The following is a 24,751-nucleotide window of genomic DNA, read 5'->3' as shown; positions in this document are numbered from 1 at the left end:
TAGCGACCAGTAATTTAAATAGTGTATATTCATTGAAAGTTATATGTGAAAGCACACAGGCAGTATTATGGAATACTTCTGAATGATTTACTGATATTTTTTTTCTGCACTGATTTAGCTGCTCCCTTGTGACCTAAGAAATTTACTTTCAACTGCCTTCTCTGCCCTTAAGGAAATATGCCAACCATTTCTGTCCAGCTTGTCATCTCTGAAATGGAAATAACTGCACTTTCCAGGAACAATATTGTGAGATGCCCAGGTTGAACTTCAATGGCAGGAGGGAAAGTATGGGAGTACCAAGATGGATAATGAGTGCCAGATTATGAAATTCAATTTGTGTTACTGATTCATGATAATATGTAACACATCACCTGTAAAAGGTGCAAAAAGAAACTTGGAATGAAATAATTTTGGCAGTAACTTCCACGATTCTTGGATTTTGAGCATCTTAAACAGGGAAACACTGAAAGTCTGGAAAAAGGGGAAACATTTTTTGAGATGCGTCTAATTGTCAGCGATTGTATTGTTAAATCTTTTAATGTAAGTTGAAGGCTCAAACACAGGAAAGCCTCAGCTTGACACAGAATAGCCAAAAGCATTTCTGGAGTGAATGTTTTATTAAATGATTGAAGTTTCTTTAGGATATTAATGTTATGGTAGATGAGATTATATACTCCAGAGTAAAGTTTTTAGAAACAATTTGAAGAAATTTCATGCCAAGATTTCATGTTTAAGGTGTAGAGTCACAGACTGAGAGGAGAGATGGCACAGAACTGCCCTGCAGGCAGAAAATATCTTGGAAGCTTCTTTTAAATCCGAGCGAAGCACAAGTGACTTTTGTTTATGTACATTGCTGAAGAGATTTTCCTATTTGTGGTATAAAAAGTAAATTTGAGGTCGAGGAGCAATGAGTACAGCCAGAACAGGAATGCATCAATTATTTAAGAGTATAAGATAATACAGTTAAGGCAGACAACTACAAAATTATCTTGTAGCTAATGAATTGAGTGGCACTACATGCATTACTAAAGACAAACGGCGCTTAGAATTTATATTCTAAGCCAAATATTGGTTATAAAGTAAGCTTTTCAGCTCTATTTGCAGATTTGATAGAGGAAAGCAGGACGCTGGCAAGCACTACTCAGCAAAGATAGCCCAGCATAAATTAGAAGGGCATGAAATTACACACAGCAGCAGTTGTCTACCATAAGAACACATTCTTCTGGGTACCTTGTAGAGGGCTCTGAGAGTTACTGCGTGATAAGAGCAGTTCAGTGCAGCCACACAACTGCTGATTAGTTTACAAACAAACAGAGTCATCGCAGAAGCCTTTCCTTTAGCCTTGATTGCACTGCAGTTGGTTGAAGTTCAAGGATCTAACAGTGGTTTTCTTTGTTAAAGGTATTTATTTTCCGCACTTTCCTGTTTTATATAATCTCTTAAAGCTGCTCCCTCGCATCCACAACTAAAAGTCTCAGCTTTGTACAGACAGCAAAAGAACCTTTCCTCTCCTATTCGTCTCAAACTTTCTGGTTATAAATTTCAGCACAGGAGTAACCTTTTTCCTAACTCATTGCTAATTGTCACCCAGTCTAGCTAAATACCAGTGGCCTCTGCTACGTAGTTTGTCTTGCCTGTATAACACAAATGCTACAAGAAGTCACCTGAAAACTCATCTAAATGCTAGGAGGTAAAGCTGTGAATATGCCCTGAATTTGCACTTGTTCACAAGTTTTGAAATGTAATAAGTAAAGGTCAGTAAAAAAAAACAATTGCAGATCCTATAGACACATGTTGGGTGCTGTGTCTGTTTATGGACTGTTGGAATAGTGGGATGTAGAGCTAAGCCAACAAAAGTGTGAAGAATGGAAATCAGTTATGCAGCCAACCTCATCGTAACAAACTGAATAGTGCTTTGGCTAGGAATTAAGCTAAAAGTAAATGAACCTAGATGGTGAAACTGTGATCCTATATTGCTAAGCTTGAAAGCAGGTCTGCCCACATTGGAGGTCTGTGGAATGGGAGTTTGTGAGCACGGGCTGCTTTGGTTCTCCTGTGGGTGCTTTCAGATATAATCTGTCTCATGATGAGTCTGGAAACTAATCACCAGTAATTCATCTCTTCACTGGAAGTGATGGTGAGCACAGCAAAACCAGCTCAGATCTGCAACATAAGCCTTTTATATGCCTTTCTTTAAAACATGGATGAGTGTTAAGTGTCATTAGGACTCAAAATGTGCCTCATGGTCATCGTGATGGTGGGAAAAGGAGCAGCGATAAAGTCACGCTTGTAATTTGTATCAGTAGAATTTCCACATCAGAGGACAGAAGTCAAAGTTTTTTTCCCATTAGAAAACACAGTCTGTATTCATTTACAGGGTAATTTATGTAGCTGAAATGCTGAAAGTACCGTCATGGGAATACCTAAAAGGCCAGACATATTTTCCCTCAATGAAAGAAAACTGGGGAATTTGCCACACTCCAAAATGCAGAACTCCTGAAGGAATCTTCAGTCTGTTGAACTTTCTACTATTAGAAAAGTTGAATTTGGGTGATGATCCAATTAAACGCTCTGAAATTCGTTTTGTCAATGCAGTAAACTAGTTAGTGCTGGCAGATAGCCTGGTCTCAGTCATGTGAAAGCAGCTCCTTGTTCTTGCTGGCAAAGGGCCTGGCTTTCAGAATGCCTGTGACTTCTGTGCAGATCCCACGCACTCTTTGCTTCCTGCTGCTTCCAGTTCCCACTAGAAGAGCTACAGACCCCCGAAGCACAAACGGAATGGATTCAACAGCATCACTTCCAAAGGGAAATAATATCTGAATTAAGTTAGGGACTGTGAAAGGTGCAGCTGCTATGCAATGACTGGCTTTCAGTTTGCCTCAGTGCAGCACTATTTCCTTCAGTAACTGCTTCTCGTAAGTGAGTAGGAAAGGCAAAGAGCTGCAGAGGGGGCCACCCCAAAACAGCAGGGCCTCCACCCACCACGGCACTGCTGGAAGCAGGAGTGCCTTCAGGAGTGAATCCAGGTCCTGCAGCAGCAGGGCTGTGCAGTGCTGCACTTAGCTTTGGGTTTGCATCAACCTCATGCAAACAGCAGGCACTAATATTTACAAACGCTGGGGCACAGTGGCTGGAATGGTCATGCTCTTTGTTAGAAGTGTGAGAAAATATCTTTTAATACCAGCAATATTTCTTGTGGATTTTGTCTTATTTCTATCCCACGAAATTATTTTTTTACAGATTTTACCAGCTGTAGTTTTTCAGTTCTGATGCTGCACCTGCCACCTCTTCCTTTCTTTCATTTCTTTGCTGTGTTCATTATTCTGTGCCACGTCTCTCATATAGTAAAAGAGAACCTTTCTGTTAGTGCACGGATGAAATGGAGCTGAAAATTAGAGCAGATAAAAATCCATCTCTTTGAACTGTAATGTTGGGAACTCCTCAGCCATTGTAGGCCCCTAATTGAAGATAATGTTGATTCTATACATTACGTTATTACTTGGTCAAGCTTACATCGTTAAGCATGTATTTGATTTCATTGCATCGCGGTAAACAATTTTGTTGTTGTGATTATATGCTGGTTTGTAATGACTGTAGGGGAAGCTGCACTGTAAGTTCAATGCAGACAGTGCTGTCTTTAGATTTTGAGTTATGGAGCAGCTGTGTGCTTACCCCATTACCTTGCTAAAACTATCAAATTATTTTGCAGCGATGCAAAAATCAGTGAACCTAAACGTGAGAAATCATAATATGAATTAATATTTTAACAACACCAATTTGCTGACTGTTGTGAGGAAGGATCTTATATAAAATTATGGCAGTGGGGACTACATATCCCTAGAATGACACCTAACGAAAGATTGATTTCTAATTTTTATAAATATAGCATAAATGCATAGCATGCGTTTGGGTTTTAACTCATTTAAGTATATGTTATATACATATATAACATGTATATATATTTATATATATAAATATATATTAAATTCTACCGCATCATAAATTGTGTGCTTCTAATACCGTAGCCTTTGCAAAACCCATTATTGCAAGTTTCAAGAAGGAGACATAGAAAAAAAGGTGTAGGAAAAACCAAGTTCTTCTGACATGAAAAAAATCCTTGAATTCTGAGCCCAGCTTACAGCCAGAATTCTGTCTCCAGTGGTCCCTGATCTCCTCAGGTAAAGACGTTCCCGAATCCCATTAAAAACAGCTGTTTTCTCAATAAACAGCCTGAAGACTTTTTCCTGGGACAAAGGTTTTAATAATTAAAATTAGTCAATACTGAAGCTGAGGAGATTATTTGGTCTTGTTCAAAAATTGACGCTTTCCAGAAGGAAAAAGAAAATATTGCTATTTCTCTAATAGATCATTCTGTGCAGAACTGCAAGTCAAGCAGTAGAAATTCACCTCAGAAGAAAAGAGGGAAACTCACTGGGGAAATAGGTTTGCTCAAAATAATTGTGAGCTTGAGCATCAAGGTTGAGATTTTTAGGACATTTCCAGAAAAAAAAGCCAAACCTGTAAGACTCTCAGGAGGAGATGTAAAAATGCATTTGTTACTACTTCGGGGCATCACAGCTCTCTGACACATTATGTGAAATTGCTGTTGGCTCTTGTGCTCCAGTCCAAATTTCAATTTGTGTATTTTTCATCCTGTAATTTCTACTGAAACTGTTTTATCAAGTCAGTCTGTATTTCTGCACAGAACTGAAATTGTCCCATTCATTAGAGTTAAATTTTGCCTTTGTGACCTCTGCCACCTTTGGTTACTGCCAGCAGAAGAAAAAATACAATCAGAAGCATGATAGTTTGAGCATGTCCCATAACGACAGGATTCCTTATAAGCCATGCTCTTTCCACGCTCCCTATCAATGCAGCATGTGCTACTCAAGTTCACAACATGCTCCTTGGCCATACTCAGACCCATACATGCTGCCTTTTTGTAAACACAAGCATATCCCCTGCCCTGCTCTGTCCTATTTCTACCTGTCACTTAAAATATGTCATTCTTCTAATGTTAGCTCTGCTATCCAGCTGTGCTATTCCTCACTGTGCATTTCCCAGAGAAGAAGAACAGTCCATAAATATATGTTAGTTTTCTTTCGCAGTGGTGTTAAAAGGTTAGTGAGTATATGCCTTAAAACAGACTGCTGCTTTTTCAGGGGCCTATCACAGTGGGAAGGGGCAGCACTGCTGCTCTGCTGTCAGCATCATTCTGAGGATGTCACAGGTTGCTCGTGCAAGTGTTTCTGAAAGCACAGGTGTATGAGTTCAAGATGCTCTGGCAGGTCACCGTATTGCACATCTTTATGCTGCCAAACTGTCCCTGCATTTCATTTTTTTTTGCTTTGATGTACATAATTGTATATAATGCCACATTAACTATCGTTTTTAAATATTATTCTCTAGCTTTTTATCATGTGAGCAGAACAACATTAAGGTGCAATCTAAGTGTACAGGGTGGTGCTGCAATTCAGCAGAAATGATGCTGCAGCTGCAATAAAAAGCTGTCTGAATTTTCTTGACCTGTTTGATCTCTCTTTGTGGCAGGATAAAGAGAGAACAGATTTGATGAGAAAGTGGAGAGTGAGGTAAAATAAGACTGTACAGGCAAACCAACTACTGGGTGTACAACCAACCTTTCTGTTCCCATTTCTGAGCCCTGGAGCACATGATAGTCTGTGCTATTACATCAAAGTTAATTCTCTGTTTTCTGAAGATTTGCAATGTCCATTTGCTGTTTGCATTAAATAAGAAATAAACAAAACCAACACAAACAGCAGCACAGGACCTGCCTTTATCACACAAATCATATTTTCAATGTGAATTTAAATTGTAAGGAAAGACTATCTTGGTTTTGCTGTTGTTACCACAGCTCAGTTTGTTTTGTGGAAACTGTGATGATTTCTCTTTCCATAGAGATGACTACTATAAACAGTGTATGCAAATGGAATATCTGCACATTAAGGCAAAGTTGATTTGCTTCATTAGCAACAATGTGACAAAACAGCTCTTCAGTTACCAATCTGCTGATCAGAATCAATCGACATCTTAGAGTTTGAACTCTGTCAAGAAAATTAGATGGTTCAATAAATTCGAGACTTTGCTTTCAAATAATAATTACTATGCATTTAGAAATATTCTAAGAGATATTTACCATATCAGCATTCCTTCATCTTTGAAGATGCATCTTGGTAAATTATTCTCACTGCTTCAGTGGCTTTTAATACTGTTAATGCTTATAACCCTACTGCAATTCAAAAGAGAGTGCTATGAGATCTACTTAGCTTGGCATGCTCAACTACAGGATAGACTTCAGTGTTTGGCAGTGTTTCTGTTTCAGGTAGGCAGAATACTGTGTGTATCTGATGGGAAATTCATACGATTATCCATTAATGCATTTGCATGCTGTCATTTGCACAGTGTATAGTGCACTGGGGTGATTGATTTTTGCTACAGAAATAGGAATGACAAGGTCTGCCTATTCAAGATACCCATGAACAAATTTTGAGAAATCAGATAGGCAACATCTCTGGGACTTTGAACACACCACAAAGTGTTGTGCTTTGGTTCACAACCCGTTGTCATGACTGCAGTTGACTCAGCCTCTGTCTCTGCCCACCCATTTGTAAAATCTGCAAAATAATTACGCTGCAAGGTAATTGATAGTTAATGGGGAGCATGTTAATGACTGTAAAGCATTTGACAAAAAGCATTATAAGGGCTATCATTAGTGCCTGTTGTGAGCAGCTATCAGCATTTCAGAATACCTACGGGGAACATGAAGTGACCACTTCTAGACATGACGTATCTGAGTTAGATTTCTGGTTTGAGCTCAACTCTAAACAAAGCAGTGAACTAAAAGGAGACAGTTTCTTCCAGCTCTTCACTTCATTTTTATTTTCCCCTTCACAAACATTAAAGGACAGACTTAAAGCTGATATTAGAAGATACAACTCAGAAATTTTGATGGTTTTCTGGCCTTTTCCCACTTACAATTTTTTTATTTTAAAGCATGTAGGTCTTTAGATTTAATCATGGCCGTTCACTTTGAGATACGAGCTGCCATTTTTAGAGCACAAAACTCAGAACACTATGTAGCAACACACAGGTAAAATCGAGCTGCTTTGCGCTGCCCCAAGGTGGTTTGATGACCACATGCAAAATGCTGATGAGTTTACAAATCACATGAAAGATGGATGGGGTCAAAGAACTGATCAGTTCTTCCGTGCTAGCAAAGAAGTCTGTTTCATTTTAAACAAAGGAACAGGTCTGAATAGTATAGCATTTTTTCCTCTTCTGGCTTATTCTGAGTAAATAAATGTGAAGTTCACATATACGACCATGCTCTTAGTTCCTTTTTTTTTCAATGAGTCTCTTAATGTATATGAAGAGTGGTGGGAACAGACCCCAGAGTTGTTCTCTAGAGGATCAGAATTCTAACAAAAGATTTCCAACTTTCTGTGCCATATTTCTTTCTAATGATCAATATACCTAAAATATAGGTGTGTATTTTCAAACAGGCCACTGGAAAAAATTTTTAATTTTTTTTTTTTACTCTGCTATTTTTCCTTTCATCGTTTGTCTGGGTTTCTAAAAGGCAATCCTATGAGAATGAAACAGACATTCATTAGAATCTGGGAGAATAAATGTGATTTTCTTTTTTTTTTTTCGTATTACCCCAGGGAATAACTCTGCCAGTTAGGATGGAGAACAGTTCCTCTATTGCATCTTTTGTAACTGAGAAACAGCACTCTAAGGCTCTAAGCTACAAATCAAACAGTGAAAATCCTCTTGACTGAACACACCCTTGGGCTTCACACAGAATAAGGCCTTGCAGTAATCAGAAGCAGAACTAGCTGGGATTTTTTTTTGCTGAAAAAGGGTTTTGCTGGAAAACGCTTACATGTCAAAACCAAAGTACCTTGTGGAGAGAACTTGATTTCAAAGAACTTTTGCTGAAAAACAAACAGAGGCTGTTGGATATCTGCCTGATTTCCTGCCAGCATGTCTGTTGATTTAGTCAACAGTCTGGACACCCAACGTTTCATCACCCTCGCCTACCTTACAGCAATTTGTTGGTTTTCCTTTGGTGTTCCTCTCCTCAGCAAGACAATAAACGTGCATAAAGGATTGTTTGTAGATAGAGGCAGATTGTCAAAGGGGCAATCTGGGTACCTACTGCTTGGGAGCTTTCAGATTCCTGTAGAGAACTCTGCCTTAAACCAGAACTGTTAGGGTTGGGCTGTGATTTGCAGTGCTGGAAGCACATAGAAATATTCTTGTCTACTGCCTCTCTTCCAGCTCTACCATGCCTGAAGCAGAAAGCCAGCATGGTCAGGGATGAATTGTACTGTTCAAAACCACAGCAGTGCCTTTCTTCCCAGCTTGCCTATTAGCCCACCTCGCTGGAAACAGCTCACTGTGACCACTGCTCTGAAGTTAAAGATGGAACAATATGTGCCAAAATCTGACTTAACTGGAACACTTTTGGTGCAGTAATTTGTATTTCAGGTAAAACTGTCCCTGCAGGTCAATGCTACATTGCTGTTTAGAAACAATTCTCAAGGCTCAAAGCAACAAAGAGATTTCACAACATGCAGAATTAGAATTACAGCTCTGACTGTCTCTTTGGTGACTTGTTTATGTGTTTGAAGAATAGGTGTGTCCTGGTAGGGAAAGTGTGTTATAGAGGGTTTTAAGTTTCACCCATGATGGGTATTTCCGCAAATACTCAATGTATTTTAATTATGCTTTTATTGGTAGCATATTTTTATGATATTTTATTGACCTTTCCCTGTTTTTTAAGTGAAGAGAGCAAGAGATGAACACTAACCTCAAATCACTTGACAGCTGGAGTACAGTTCTGGTTCTAAGAAGCCTTTTATCCTTTTCTGAATCATGATTCCCTGTTTCAGACTAGTGCACCAATTCATCTTTTATGTATCTTTTATGTATATTAGCATAAGCTTTTTTTGTTCTCTCAGAAAACAAAAAAAGGATTGGGGTTTGTTTCTTGCTTCTTCTGGAGAATCTTAGAACCAAATTTGAAATCCATGCTCCTCTGCTTGTTTAGTCTAGTGAAAAAGTGCTGCATTGATATTTTGATGGAAAACTTTCTACACAACTTTGTCAGAGTATTTCAGACTTGTGAGGCAGGTAGGAAAAAAAACATCAGGTGAGAACTGGGTGGCCAAACTCACATAGCCATGGATACTGTAATATTGAGTCCTGAATGAATGTGAAAAAATGATGGCCTGTAAAGACAATACCCACATGCTTTGCTTTGCTTTGGGTGTAGGCTTCAATGTAACTGACTGGGTTGGTGACAGCATATAAGGTGACAGAGAAGTCCTCGAATGCTTTGTGATTACATTGTTGGAGGACTCAAGGAACCAGGAGAGAAATCGATAAAGAGAAAATGACAAAAAAACACATAACAAAATACGCCCCATGTATTGCGTTCACACTGAATATGCCTTCAGAATGAAAATGTACAGATCCGTTTTTGATCCATAGGAATTATGTATTTGAGGGAATATTACAGTCCTGTACTGAAGGGTAAGTAGAATGACTGTGTAATTGACTGATTCTGCTATTAGCAGATTTTCCTGGGAGTGACGTGTTCATATGTTGATAAGAAATGGTAAATAGAAGCTGATATGATAGATGGACAGTAATGGGATGGACAGTAATGGATCTTCCTAGCTAAGATCCAGAATTCTCTTTGGAAAAACTTCCAGAGTAATAACTTTGTATATGGTGCTTTTCTAACATGTCTGTGGCAAAGTGTCAGTTAGGGAATGTTTTTGTGGCAGTTAAAGTGGAGAAAAAGACAAACCTACTGAAAAGTAACTTTCTCATTCTGTTCATTTCTGATGAGTTTGAATCCAGCAAATCTTGGCAGATGTGTGATTTCCAGTAGTTTATCCAGAGATAAGGTGCAGACAGGTAAAGGTGAGATATTAAAAGATAAGTAGAAAGAAAACGGGCCTTAAAGAAATGTTTTAACCTTGTGAATTCTCTTTCTCTGTAGAGTTAATGCTGATGTGCCTGCTATCATGTACTGTTTTAAAGATAGGTATGCCTGAGAAGCTGACCTAATTGTAATAATTAGAGAACACGCTTGTAAAACAGTAACGATGTAAGTTCACTTCTCTTTATTGTTCATAAAACATGCAAATCCATTATCTGTCACTATTTTGTGATACGAAATAATGTTTAAAAGTATTTCCTTCTCAGTCCTTATTGAAATTGTTGATGAATTAGCTGGTTAAAATGAAATACCTCAAAGTCAAAATGTCTTGTCTTTCTTGGAGGCAGTGTATGCTTGTGTGCTTTTAATTAAGGAGAGGTCTACAGTGGTGGTGGAAGGTCAAAGTAGTATGCTAAATGAAAACTGCAGCTCTCCAACCTCACATGTAATAAAAAGTTCACTAGCATTGACATGATTTAGTTGTCTTTTTACTACAGTACTGAAACACCTCTTAATGATTCTTAAGAAACTATTAAACATAAGGTAAGGGACAAAGACTTAACAAAGGAGGAGCTGAAGCTACAGAAATAAACTGAAGGTTAGAGAGTAAATGGTAAGGCTTCACAACTGCTACAGCATGTTAGACAACAACAATTATTATCAGGGAGGAGCAAAATGTCAGGCTGCTTCCTGGAGAAAGACTCCTGGGCTAATTCAGTCCTAAATGCCAGTGATCAGAGAGTCCAGATGAGATGTGGGAAAGATGAGGTATGAGCCAGGAATTCCTGCCTGCCACAAGAAGGGCTGGCCAACAAGCCTGGAACATGCAGGAATGGGGTCACCATGATGTTGGAAGTTCTTCCATTTGTTCAGAGTAACCCCAGCATTACTGGAGCCAGATTCCAAAGTGAATTCTGGCTTTGGAGGCTATAGGGGCCATTCTTATTCTCTCTGGCCCTAAGAAGGGCCAGAACTGGGTATGAATCAAGTCAGCATAACCCAGATACTTATGGCTGTGAGTGCCCAGCACCTAACATGCAACTGCCTGAGAAATTTCATTGGGTTTGGTGATGGAACTTGAAGGCTTTTGTGTCATCCATTGTTTAGCTTTGGATTCTTCTGTTAATGGTCTGATTGCCAGTATTTATCTTCCAGCCAGAGAAAGCATCACTTAAAAGAGACTGAGCTGAGGCTTTCATGATAGTTTTGTCTAGCAATATGATAGCAATAATCACTCCCTGTTTTTTATTCCTTTTGTAAATTGTGAAGATGATAAAACTTCATACAAGCTCGCTTTTTATTTTGTTTTGTGGTTGCCCAGGAATGGCTGCAGGAACTTCTGAGTACAGAATTAGTTTGATTCCTCCTTTCTCTGGAGTGTTACATTAAATACATTTGTGGAAAAAGTTAAAATTTATGAGAAGCGTAATGGAAAACTGATTCCCAAGTAACATAAAACCCATTGCAGAACAAATGCAGTTTTTTGGCTGCAGAGGTAAATTGCTCTTTAATTAAAGAAGAATCACTTAATATCAAGTAAAGCCATCCCAAGCAAATTAGAATCATTTGGAATAAGGCAAAGTGAATACTTCGTAAGTGACACCAGAGGTTTAGAGGGCTGAATGTTTTACTGTCCCAGTGGTTTAAAAGAGCAAATCCTACAGCTGCTACTATAAGCAGAAAAACTCCACCTTATTGCTTTATGATGCTGGATTTTAAAATTGAGGCACCAAGGGGATTTAGATTACAGTTTGTGACAGACTGTGCTCTCAGTACACTGACACTCTCTTCCACTTCCCCTCCCCCCAGAAATGAGAACAGTTGGTATCTGAAATCTAAACATGTGCAAAAATATATTTATTACTGAAGGGGATCTGTTTCTCTCCATATCAAAGAAATTCAACATTTACTATTCCAAGCAGCAGATACTTTGTTGTGCTGCTACATGAACACAAACTGACAGCTTCATAGAGCTTGTAGTTTGCTCAGGCAGTTCTTGCAATTCTGTTAAAGGACGGATAGTCTGTAAGATTCAGAACAGCAGGTTCCAAAGGAGAAAAGTTTTCTGGCAAGGAACACCCACATACATGGAGAGGATGAAAAATAAACAATGATACTTCACCCCATGTTTAGAAGAACAAACTATGGTTAATTATTGTGTGCTACTTCATGCAGTGCTTCTGGAATAATATAATCTGTAGCTGACAGGAAAATATACAGTGAACAGAAGTATATCCTTTTATCTTCCCTTTCCATTTATACCACACTGATGTCACCTACTGTTTTATTCCTGGGTTCAGGTACAGAAAATGCCTTAGCATTTAGTCAACAACTCTTTTGCTTTTGCTTAGCAACTTGCTTTATCAGCTCATTTTTCTTTGGGATGTATTTTGGGAATATTTAAAAATATTTCTGATGAATTTCACTTCACCAAATAGCATTGGTTTCCAACACGCCTTCCCGTACGTCCTGCTGTCTGATCATCTCCCCTGGTGGACCACACTTAAAGTCCTGTGGTCCAGATGCAGGGGGCAGGCATTGTGTCACCACATAGCATTAAAAGGAGATGGACTGGGCACTCTGCTCCTGCATCACAGCTCTGTTAAAATGCCAATTTCCCTGTGCAGTCAGTTGAGAGTGGAATAGAATTCGCAGTGGATAATTCAGAACTCTTAAACTGGCACACCATTGGTGGTCAGTTTGTGCAGATACACTGCTCACTGCTATTTTCTTATATTTATCTGCGATAAAAGCCACCTAACAGAAAAAACAAAATTTGATTTTGGGTTAGAAAACTATAGTAGTCAATTTTAATAAGCGTGGCTTTTGAACTGTAACTCTGCTTTTGTGTGTATGAGCATCTTGTAACATTTCTGGTGAAACCCACCTGTAGACTTTGGGGTGGACAGAGGTGCATTTCTGCTCCTGATGTGGTGCTCATCTCCCATGATTGTGAATTACTCATGTGAACAGTCTCCTTATGCTGCAGTAACGACAATACCTCCACCTCTTCCTGATTTATGTTCTATTCCTCTAGCAGTTCAATTCATTATCCTATTGACTTTCTCCTCTGAAGCTGAACATCAATCTGAAGGTTATAGAGATTTTACTAAACCACCCTTCCATTAGACATGTGTTCCCTCATCTGGTACTGCCCTCAGAGGCTTATTTTTCAACATTAATCAGCACAGGAATATAGTAAACTTATCTTCTGGCTGCAACACTTAAAAATGACCCGTATCATTTCTAACAAAATTTCCAAAATACAGACAACCTATGGCAATGGACATCATCTGCTGCTTTAACCTGCCTTTCCTGAGGAAGGACTATGTGCTACCCTGTATTTTGCTGAACAGCCTTGGTAGAATCTCAAATCCTCACATCAGTGAGGATCCTACAGGGAAAAAAAAGCAAACAGAAGTCCAGGCTTGGATGGAGGACAGTAAATATTGCACAGGGAAATGTCTGAGGAAAACATGTTTTTGTGCAAAATGCAGAAAAGGAGGCAGAGGCCTGAGCCAAATGTTACGGAGAGGCATGGCTAACATTTACCTTTGGAAGAAATTAGGGCCTCATCCAATAAAAGGAGATGTGGCTGGCTTGCAGCTTGGAACAAGCACTACATCTAGGGTCAGCCTGTGCCTACAGTTTCCTCTGACCTGCTGGTGGGCTGACTTGCTTTGTTTCACCAGCATCACTGAAGTCATAATTCATATATGGTTGTATCAAAACTATTCCAGTAAAGTTTTTCTGCTTGGTATAAGAATACCAACAGAAGCATTTTGGGAGAGGTTATTCAGACCTACACAGGCAAATCAGAGGTGTGCAGAAGGCCTCCATGACAATATCACTTTTTCTGATTTAGCAGTTGAGATTGTTCTAATTCTGCAGAAGACTGGATTAAATTATTTCAGCCGGCCTGATGTTTCACACAGGCTGTTTATCTGTCAGTCCTGCTTCTAAAAATATCAGTAGTTGGATTTGCAACACTGATCTCTCTGATAAATAATCCTTCACTATCATTCAAAGTTCCCTACTCATGTAAAATTTGCTTGATTTCACGTAGAAAATGAAGTAGTAGAAGGCTGGTGTTTCAGAATTTCTAGCCTCCTTCTCCTACCTCTGTTTTCTTATATTTTGCTTCAATTTTTTATTGGCTTTTGCAGCAGAAAAAAACAAATCTTGGTTTCCAACTTTCTGTGTAGATGCAACGTATGTTCATTTATCCAGATACTTCATGGTTATCATTTTATTTCTTATGTAGGAGGTGAAGTCATTTTGTCCTTATAATGTCTGTCAGTAGGCTTTCAGAAGATAACTTGGTTGGCAGAAAAGAATACATCTTTGCTTTATACGTGCATATCTATATTCTGGACTATGGAGGCTTGTTTGAAAAGTGCATAACATCAAATAATTAAGCTCCTTGACTTTCTTCCTCTATGTAGATAAGACTACTACAATGCGCAGCCTCGAGGTAGTTGGAGTAAAGCTTAAAATGAATCTTGTAGGTTCAGGTACCTTTATTTTTTTTATATTTTAACAAGGTAGACAGAGCTCAAACAGCAGCACTATTCTACTGTATCTTCCTTTCTGACAGAAGATGGTCTCATTAATGATACAGGCACTTATGTTAGAAGCAGTTTTGCATGGAGACATTAAACAGTAGACATGAATGATTGGTGTCTTAGTTGTGCTCTTTGCTTGAGCCAAGATTTTCTTTGAACTGCTTCACCATAGTAGGATGCTCACACAAAGAGTAGAGAATTGAATGCGAGTATGCATCTGAGGCACAAACAAATGGTCAATTTATTTATTTAAACATTCCAAACCCTTTCATTCTTTCTATGTTAGCAGTGTTAAATGTATTGATGATATCTGAGACTCATTTTTAAAGCCCTTATATTGAAACTATTTAGGCATTAGTTCAGTTATTTTGTCTACTGAAGTGATCATCAGGAGCTAAAAGGTACCCAGATCTTTCTTGATAAACTTTAACACCTAGAGCCTGGAAATTACAAGCCTCTCAGTATCGCTCAGACCATGGTACATTTTGAAACAAATTGCTATTTCTGGATGTTTTTCATTCCATGGTACCACTCCAGTGCTCTCCAGCTTGCTGAGTGCCTGTGCTCTTGCAGAACATCTTTGCTATGCAAAAAAAAAAAAAAAGCATTCTGAAAACAGGCCTCTTACTTAGCGTGGATCTTAGGCTTGATTTCCAGATGCGTAAAGAAAACTGCTCGTAATTGAAAATATAATGGAGCTGCTTAGCAGCTTCAGCCTTCCCTGGATTTGGATTTAACTCTGGTTTGTTTGAGCCAGTCTAAGTTTCCAGTGCTCTTAGGGAGGGATGCTCTGCCCCCCAGCTGCCCAAGGCTCCCCTCCCCTCTCCAGTGAGCTGATGTTAATGTGTCAGTGTTGGTGGAAAAGAGGGGATTGAATTGAATCACACTGCTTGGGTAACTCAGGAATAGTTCCTATAGCAAGACAGAGGTTGTAGTAAATGCCATAGTTACTGTGTCCAAAATAAATAAGAACAACAGCAACAAGGAAGCGTCATGGGCATTACTGTGCAACCAGCAACCAAGTGGTGGAATCCTGCAATGATTTTTCTCTGGTTGCCTTCACCTGCTAAAGCCCAAACCAGAAAATCTTCACTGCTGTGGTTGCTGCACAACCTAAATTAAATTAATGTAGTTATTTTTCTTTATCCTATCTCCTCTGACAGTATCACAGGAGTGATAATAATTAGCAGCAGCTTTCTTTGAAAGCATATGTTATCTTACAAAGTCATGTACTCAATCATAAACTCAGCTAACTTGTCTATAGTTTGTCATTCTAGTTGTTGGGAGCTGTAAACATTGCATCTCCTAGTGCTGAGAGCTTATTGGAAATAACTTATATAGATAGCACTTGTATGGGTGAATGTGCACCCTAAGAACACTGTCAGCTGCCATCCTTTACTAAAAATTTGCACCTATGTTATTCAACATGATTTATTTGACTCTGTGTTTGTGCTTTGGAAACAGTATGTGTTTTATAAATAAGACTTAACTGTGAAGATACAGATCCAAATTGATAATTAACACTTGACCTTACTGGAGTTCACTTGTTTGACTGCCCAAAATGGCTATCTGAAACTTTGAAAAGCACATCCTTGAAGGTTAGAATTCATCTCCACCATCCAAAATGGAGACATCTAATCTAAGCTACTTGGCCAGCTGTTTGTCTGCTCTCTTGTCAAGGCAGATACATTTCCACTGTGTGATTTGTCCTGTCCTAAGAGATTTGTCTCTAGCTATCAGGAATGCTCATCCTCTGAAGATGCCAATCTTCTTCCATTCACAGTAGAGGAATTCAGATAATTAGATGAATCCTTCCTATATTGTGGATCCAGCGATGCACCACTGACCAACTGACAGTGGTTTCCACTTAGCTAGATTTTCTGCTTTTATTAATAGAGAACTGAGGTCTGCGAAAGCAAATAATACCTAATATTGACAAAATGTATTATTGCAGTAATTCAGAAATAATAGGAAGGTGATGGCCTTGATCTAGAGACTCCAGAGGCAACACAGAGGGTAGAGGAAGCTATTCACACTATTTCACCATTGATGGCAGGAAACAAAGGTAGAAAGCTGACTTTTCTATTTGACCAATAAATGGAAATGAGCACTGCCTGGAAGAGATTTAGGGCATTTAAACTAGGGCTCTGGTTGGCAAGTGGGACAGCTCAGCTGTGCAGCACCTAAGGTACATCCTGACTGATTTCATGGAAGGCTGTGCAGGGAACTCCCATGGTGCTCGCAGGCAGTCGGGCATTCGGTGATGGTGGGCAGCTGGGCCAGCAGCATCTGTAGCTCTCCCAGCTGAGCAGCTGCTTTGCTACCCTGCTCTCCTCCAAGAAACCATCGCTAGCTCCACTTTGAAGTCTCACTGCATCATTTGGCATTTTGATGTGGACCTTCTTTAAGTTAGTCAGTGGTATTTCAAACATAATAGGACAGTGGCTCAGGTACAGCTGTTTGAAGGAATGTTAGGTCAGTATTAACCTGGCTGCAGGAAGGAAGGCTGAAGGAGATAAACTGTCATGTTTAGTCTCTAGAGAAGAAGGTTAAGGTCTTTCAATCCAGTGCCAGCTGCGCTTACTGCTGTGCTTCGAAACTTCTATTTTTGAAGTCACAGAGCCTAGTTAAGTATTAACATCGAGCATATCGCAAAAATGCTCTACACATTTACTTTTTGTTACAGTCTATGAGTGATGAATTTCTAACTTGTCTATTCCTTTGAAAACATCTGAAACAATTCTGATATGTTGTATGTAGCGTAGTGGTGTGTTTCAGCTGGATACTTCTTTCTTGTTCAAACTGCTTTCATTTGGGTATCTCTCTCCTGTAAATAAGATTAGCTAAGCAAATACCTAGTTTACTATAAAGCACCTAACCTTAAGCTCTTAAAAGAGTCATACATTTTATGCTGACTTATCATAGAATTTAAACAAGGCAACCAGAAGTCAGTTGTGTAAAACATGAGTAATTTCATGAAAAACCTGCTGCTGGTTATGTTATGTACCTAGGAAGCTTTTCAAAGTAAATAATTGCCATCAATTATAACATCATTTGACAATCTTACAGTTAATGCCCTGCTCTTAAATAACTGCTGCTGCACAACACCAAAGAAAATAACACTCATTAACTGTCTGATCACCAGAATCTGTGATAGATATTACAGATGGTAATTCACTCTTCCCCAACAAAGTTCTTTACTATGAAAAATCTATTCGTTTTGATCTTTGATCAAAAGAAAGGTAATAGGATACTTACAGAGTCTCTTAAAAAATAATCCCTGTGGTTATTCTGAAGCATTGCCTTATTTGTTAAGATATGTGGCAGGGAGATACTGGCAGCTAAAGGATCCACCAAGGCATATTTGGTTGCTTTGTAAGCAGTGTATTTGTGAACACAAGGTGTCCACAAGAGCAGTTAAACAGCTTCTTTTTAAATACGACTCTCACATTTAGCCATGGATGGGCTGGGAATAAAAAGTAATACAAAACCTGGATTCCACACTGGATTAAGGGAAACAATTTTTTTGCTGTAAATTGGTTTGCAAATACCTTCAGGTGGAAATGAAAAGGGTACCATTCCATGCTGCTTCATTTGTCACTCGGAATATGCTGACATACCTCCCCAGAGAACGCCTGTCCATTGAGAAGGTGCTCTGATCCCTGGCTGTCCTCACTTCCGAAGTGTAACCGGATTTCCTCCAGGCGGTGGCTGTACGTCATCGGCCCTCCAGAGATGTTGACCAAATGCTCTTTGTCTAATCGTAGAGAAACGTGTCTCCCTGTATTATACATTGTCCCGCTGACCTAAACAAAATAAGGGATAAAAAGTGTTTTTTTCAATATCATTTGTAATTCCTTGAGACCAATTACACATAATGCAAACTTTTACATCCTACACATCTTCTTTTAAATGTAGCACTGTATCTCATTATTACTGTGTGATGAAATACGCGACCTGAGGACATGCTTCAAGTGTGTGAATTTTACACTGTACATTAAAATATTTCTGTGAATCCATATGTAGCTGTTCTATCCAGGGGCACATGGTTAGCACAAAGAGTGAGACTATTATATTCTAAATAAGTAGGCTTTTAGAATATTTCTCATCCAAAATCTGAGTAGTGACTTCATTACTAAATTTTTTCCACTGTAAATGGGGACATTTCTGCTGGTATAAATTATTTAAGTACATTTGAACAAATCTGAAATTTAACTCATTTTTTTTCTTCTTTCATTTTCATAACAGAGTTATCTAAAAGTAAAGGTGTTGCAAAAGCAGAGAGATAATTATTCATAAAGGAGGGAGCCCTGCTCTTATTCTGTTGCTGCAGGTCAAACCATTCACTGTCCTCTTCTGCAAGGCTCTCTGTTCTGGATATTCTACAGTTGCCAGAAGTTTTGGCCACAGTGGTACAAAGTTAATTATGGTTTGGTGAATATCTCCAATTCCTCCTACACTTGAAGTAGCTGTAATGATCTTTGAGATTCAGCTTTATTTTTAAAAAGATTGAATGGTACACTTCATTTGAAAACTGATTTAAGTTTCCTCTGATGAAAAAGAAAGCAATTGTAGAAATCTTTTTTTTTTGACAGAATATAATTCTGTCACATTTACCTCTGTCACATTTACCTCTGTCACAGGAGAAGTTCCTACAGCAAGAGGTTCCTTAACTTACATGTCATCGAAAAGTGCAATGTGCCAGCTTGAGGTAAAGTAGAAGAGTAATTTATTTAAGAATGTTCTGCGTGGATGCAAATGCTACACTTGAATAGCATTCATTTACGTTAAGAAGAGGAAGGATAGCAATAATATGCTTTGTTGCACTTCAATTTAAAATTAAAGACATGACTATTATGTATTATATCCTATACTACATCAGTACTACAGTAATTAACATTGCCGCAGTGTCATTTTATCTGTAATAGTAATTACAGAATTTAAATGACCTGTTTTGTTGCACAGTATGTTGTAAAAAAATTATACTGCGCAGAGTGTGTGATGCAGCCAAATGAATGAGATGAAACAGGTTTTGACTGCCGTGGTTATTTTAAACTTTGATATACGTCGTCTATGTTTTGTTTATTCGCATTCAAAATAAACAGTTTCAAATGGTTTTAGAAAAGCAGTAAATGCAAATATTCCCATTCATCTCCAGTAAAACACCATGATTTTATCTGTAACTGCTCCTTAGTTTTCTGCTTGACTTTGCATACCAAATAATTAAATACCAAGTTTAGTTTAACATGTGAAAGGTCAGGTTGTTGAATGCAGTTTAAGTACGCTGCGGGTGGATGAGATGAAATTGCTAACAGTGCTAAGAAATGCAGTTGAAAAACAAATAGGGGGAAATGGCTGAAAGCCTCCTATTCACATCTGAAAGCTCACACTTCACTGAGCACTCCGTTAAATTTAGCAACAGTGCAAAATATTCCGAATCCATTTTCTTACTTAAATTGCCACCAATCTCAAATTAGGTTACCATTATTTTCTCTCCTTAGATAAAAGTGACCCAAATAACCTCTAATATGAATGAAATAACTCTCTGTAGAGCAGAGAGGGGAAATGATAAGAGACAAATTCATGAGCAGGAGTAGCATTTGTCTTTCTCATTTTCCCTTTCATAAAGACGCAGTGCTTGTAATGAGATTGTATTGTCCATTCTAAAGCAGGATTTCCCTACATTACGGCAGGTAAAAAATACCAGTAATGAGCTGAAGTATCCGACATGCCTCATTTCCCACCTGCAGGGAGAGCTGAACACCTAAGTGAAACCACAAGAACCTCCCGCGCAGGCATACGAACTCATCACCAGGAAGGACAAAATTCAAGATATTCAATATAAAAAATGCATGGGTTTGTCTTTTTTTCAGCATTTTTAGGCTTAACTGGGGCACTGGTTCTCTTGTTCTGAGAGTGTGCATGTGGGAAGAACCACATATTTCCATCCAGATCCCAGGCAAATGGCCCCTGACGTCTCTGTGCCATTTCTTCTCTACCATCAAGGCTTTTAATGGCATTTCTATTAAGGGCATTTGATCACTACAAGAGCAAAAGTGTCTTATGTTTGCCATTTACTCAGATTACTTATGAATGAAAGATGGAAATGCTAAAGACTTTTATTTTATTTTTAATTTCTGGAGACTTTCTGATTTGCCATGTTTGTACAATAAGACTGTGGCTGATCATGGCAAGTATCACTGGACTGCTGTCTGAAATTGTTGCAGTGCAGGGTTGTCTGCTTCATATACAAACTGAGCATCTCACGACCTTTAAAAGCGTACTTTCCAAGTACAACTACTTTCAGTTTCAGGGCACAGTGCAGTCACCTGCTGCTTGCAAGCTCAGTTGAGAAATGCATTACGCTCAGTAGGAAAGCACTGTGCAGGAAATAGAAGTCTGTCTGGCATTGTTGGCATTGTTGCCAGCAGAAAACTTCCTGTCCTGTTTCCTCCATGTACACTTCTCACTGCAACTGGAGAAAAAGCAGATTCTGATCCTGCTCATTATGTGAATTACTGACCAGAGAGGGACTTTCTATACTTTATGTACTGAGCCTTTAAAGTGATGGTGCACAGTCACTTGAGAGCATGGAAGTCGCCTGGTTTTGTGGACAGTGAAGCTGTGTGTGGTTTTGTAGGGGTGTTGTCTGTCTGCTGTGTGCCCTGCTGCAGAACAGGTGGTAGGGGGGCTCTGAGGGGGAGGACTTGGCTCTGCCTGCTATTTGCGACAGCATCCACTACTGCTGAGCACAGCCTTGTCTGTGGATTGGATAAAGTGTTATGGGGAGTGCTTTAAAGGGGTGATGTAGAAAGGGTAATGCCAAGCTCAGCTAAGAGTTGTGTAACTGTTACCTTAAAGCGTCAAATTTACCTTTGGTGCCATGTCCTTCACAGTCACGGCCTCCTGCTGCCCTATTACTAACATTTCTGTTCTGTGTTTCTACTTGACTTAAATGTACGCACAGTTCTATTTAAACAAGGTTGGGTAAAGATGAAAAAACAGCAAACCAGGCTGGGGGAAAAAAAAGCAGTAATTGCCCTCTTGTGTTTTTGAAAACAATCAATGTTCACATTTATCTGACGTGCTAGAAATAAGGCTGCGCTGAAGAAATTTATTAAAGCATCCTTAAAAATCTGTCTGAGAAAACAGCTACATCCAACATTTTCAAAGTTAACGATGCCACCACACTCTCAGTTGACCCAGTTTTCCTCAAACATTGAGAAATGTTTCTGAACTGGTAATTTTACCTATGGCAAAATCCCCAAGTAGAACAGAGAATGTTGATGGGCTTCAACCTTAATTGTGGAATATTTCAACTTTGGTAGACTTTAATTAAATTATTAACATATTCCTGATGTGTTATTTTCCATTTAATCTCATTCATTTTAATTCTTGCTTCACAGAGCTTTGTGCACACAATTCCCCAGCAGCATTATTCTCTCTTTATCTTGATGCAAGGCAGCCACACAGGCACACTAATGTATGCAGCGCTGCATTTCTAAGTGAGATCTGGGTGCTCATGTATCTGTGTGTAACTCACTAGCCCTACAGTCACAAAAAGTCCAAATTCTGCTGTTTGGTTGTAAGAATACAAGGTCAGCAGAAGTACATAACTAACTACTGTGAATTCTTTGGCCATGTTTATCTTGAAACATCATAGATTTTTAATGACCATTAGAAAAAAAAGTAGAGGAAATAATTTTTCCTGATGTTGCTCTTTAACCCTGCAGTTATGGAAGCATTTCATCGTGTCCCTGTTAACCCCGAATCTTGTTCACTTACTCTTTTCTTCTGAAACTGGTCCTGAACTAAATATTTTTCAGAACTTTCATGTTCTACATCACTACATTATAATCTATGATAAAACTGCCTTCAAAAGGCTGTGCAGGAAAAGCCTCGGAAAATGAAGCGTGTTTTGCGGTAAAGCTGTGCCAGTAACACAAGCAGGGATTGCAAGAGGAAAGGTGAGGGAGCTGAGCTGGATTCTGTGCCCTTCATCCCATGCTCTGCTGCTGGCTCATTGTCACCACTTTCCAGCAGCTCTCTGCTTCCCAAGGGCCTCCACAAAATGGTGAAACAGTCTCTCAGCATTTTGGATTTATTCAGGTAACAGTGGCCTGAAGATCAGTTCCAAAAATATTTTTTCACTCGTATCAGTACCTGTCAGCGGAGCAGCACTGAATGTAAGGAAGCAGGAAAATCAATTGTGTATGGCTGCCTGCTGTGGTGTCCTTGGATCTTATCTGGGGTTTTAGCTGTTTCTTTCTTTGGGATGAAAATAGATACAGTCCAAAGAAAGCCTAGCACTGTGTAGGGAAGCAAATCACTAAGAATTGAAGGGTGTTTTGAAGATGTTGTAATGCCTTGGTTTTACATCCTGCAATAACCACACTTCTGTCACCCACCGCATGGCTCCCATATCCTCCCCTTGAAGTCTTATGCTCTTGCAGCTCTGCAGGCTCCAGGGGCGGTGGGCTTTCTGCCCTACAAACAGCACCTGAGCTGTTAACAGCACTTGTTTTATCACTGCCTCTGCTTTCTGCCATTCCCTATCAACACAGCAAGAGCAGTAGATGTCCCAGTGACTGCAGACTGGATTCTATGGGAGGCAGCCATCAGTTTTCTGCCCAACCTGTGGCTTTAAGAGGTTTAAGGAGGGAGCAGGGTTCCATGGAAACATGAAAACACCAATACTAAGATTGAAGTAGCATCTGTCATCTAAGGGACTCAAAGAGCTTCACTAACGCAAAAACAAATATGCAACTGTCTTCAGGCCGACCAGGGTATGTAAGCATTAACACCGAGTGTTTGGTTTCCTTCCAGACTTATGCAGGGTTGTCCCACTGCCATACAGCACCTCGTGCTGTAGCTCAGGTCACCCGAGCCTGAGTTTTTAACTACAGTAGCAACCAAATAATGTTTTTCTGAGTACTGCAAGCAAAGTCCTTTTCTTAATGATTTTGTTGTTGTTGTTGTTCATAGTATCTTGACCAGACCTTGTTCAGCAATACGAAATATTGTTCTCATTGATTTGCAATGACTGTGCTGTAGGACACCCCTTGTATCTCTCTCTGGTACAAAACAGACTTCTGTAGGACTGGAAAACAGAGTTTCCATAGACTTCAGGGCAAGCATGTAGTTTGGAATCTGACTTAGGGACCACGGCTGAGCATCACACTGAACTAGAAATTCACATGTAATCCTCTAAGGCACACTGCTTAGTTCTCTGCAGCAGAATTACCTTCCTTCAAAGCAGCGGTCATACAAGAATGTACATTTTCTTAATATTGTGCTTATGGCGTCTGGTTGGTTTTAGAATTAGTTTTATGCTGCTGCTTTGATTTTCTATCAGTTGTTAATATGGGGCCTATGCCAGAAAGTAGAAGGACTTTTATACTTTGTTCTTAAACAAGTTGGGTTTGGTTTTTTTTCCCCTATGGAGCATTCAAGCACATTTGGTAAGCCTTTGTACGTTTGAATATCATAATACTTTTTCCCTGTCTTCTCTTTAAACTCTATTTATGCAGCCTTGTGTAAGGAAACCATTGAAACACCGTGAGCATAGCAGCATCTGCAAAATTATGTTTGCAGTAAACAACTTGCTTCCTGACCTTTTAAATCATCATCTTCTATAGATTTGCATAAAAACATCTCGCCATAGATATGTATTCGAAGTACTTCATGCTGTATAATTTAGCTTGCAGCTGTTTCTTGCAGCCTTTCCCTGCTGCCGGCAGAGAGCACTGTTGACCCATCCCGCATGGCCATCACCTCTGCCACGGGGATTTCCACAGCCAGGCAGAAAACTAAAACGAGAATAGTTTGTTAGTTGGGTTTGGTTTGTGACACAGCCTTGTTCCGTGTCGTTAGGTTCAGAAAGTGTGGTTTGAGCAGTGGGACAGAAGTGAAGGAGCAGCACATGATGTGACATAATTGGAACAGCAGACCTCACCATCACCAATATCTGATGGGAGGACACAGATGGGAAAATGTAAGAGAGAAGGGCAAAGATTAAAATAACTTTTTTGTCTTGTTTGTTGATAAGTTTTGAAAAGGAAATGATGTTAATGAGTCTAATTAATGCATTTACCTGCTTAATGTCATGTCTCAAATATGATGACACACATTTTTAAAGGCCCCATTGTCAGGACGAATCCCTCCCGTTCACTGGGCTGCAATTCTCCTCTTTATTTCCCTTAAGTGACTG

General features: G+C 39.2%; 1 protein-coding gene across 1 annotated transcript in view; it reads right to left on the bottom strand.

Annotated features, from left to right (window-relative positions):
* CA10 (carbonic anhydrase 10 (inactive)) overlaps positions 1 to 24,751 on the bottom strand; it is a 157,663-nt gene that overhangs the window by 17,948 nt on the left and 114,964 nt on the right. Inside the window, exon 6 of the mRNA XM_085240097.1 lies at positions 18,162 to 18,347. Within this exon, the coding sequence (XP_085096223.1) occupies positions 18,162 to 18,347 (186 nt within the window). The remainder of the gene's footprint in view (positions 1 to 18,161; positions 18,348 to 24,751) is intronic.

Source organism: Meleagris gallopavo, chromosome 20, assembly GCF_905368555.1.
Source record: "Meleagris gallopavo chromosome 20, MGAL_WU_HG_1.1, whole genome shotgun sequence".
Taxonomy (NCBI): domain Eukaryota; kingdom Metazoa; phylum Chordata; class Aves; order Galliformes; family Phasianidae; genus Meleagris; species Meleagris gallopavo.
Note: the sequence above shows the minus strand (reverse complement) of the source record. Positions and strands in the feature narration are given on the sequence as shown.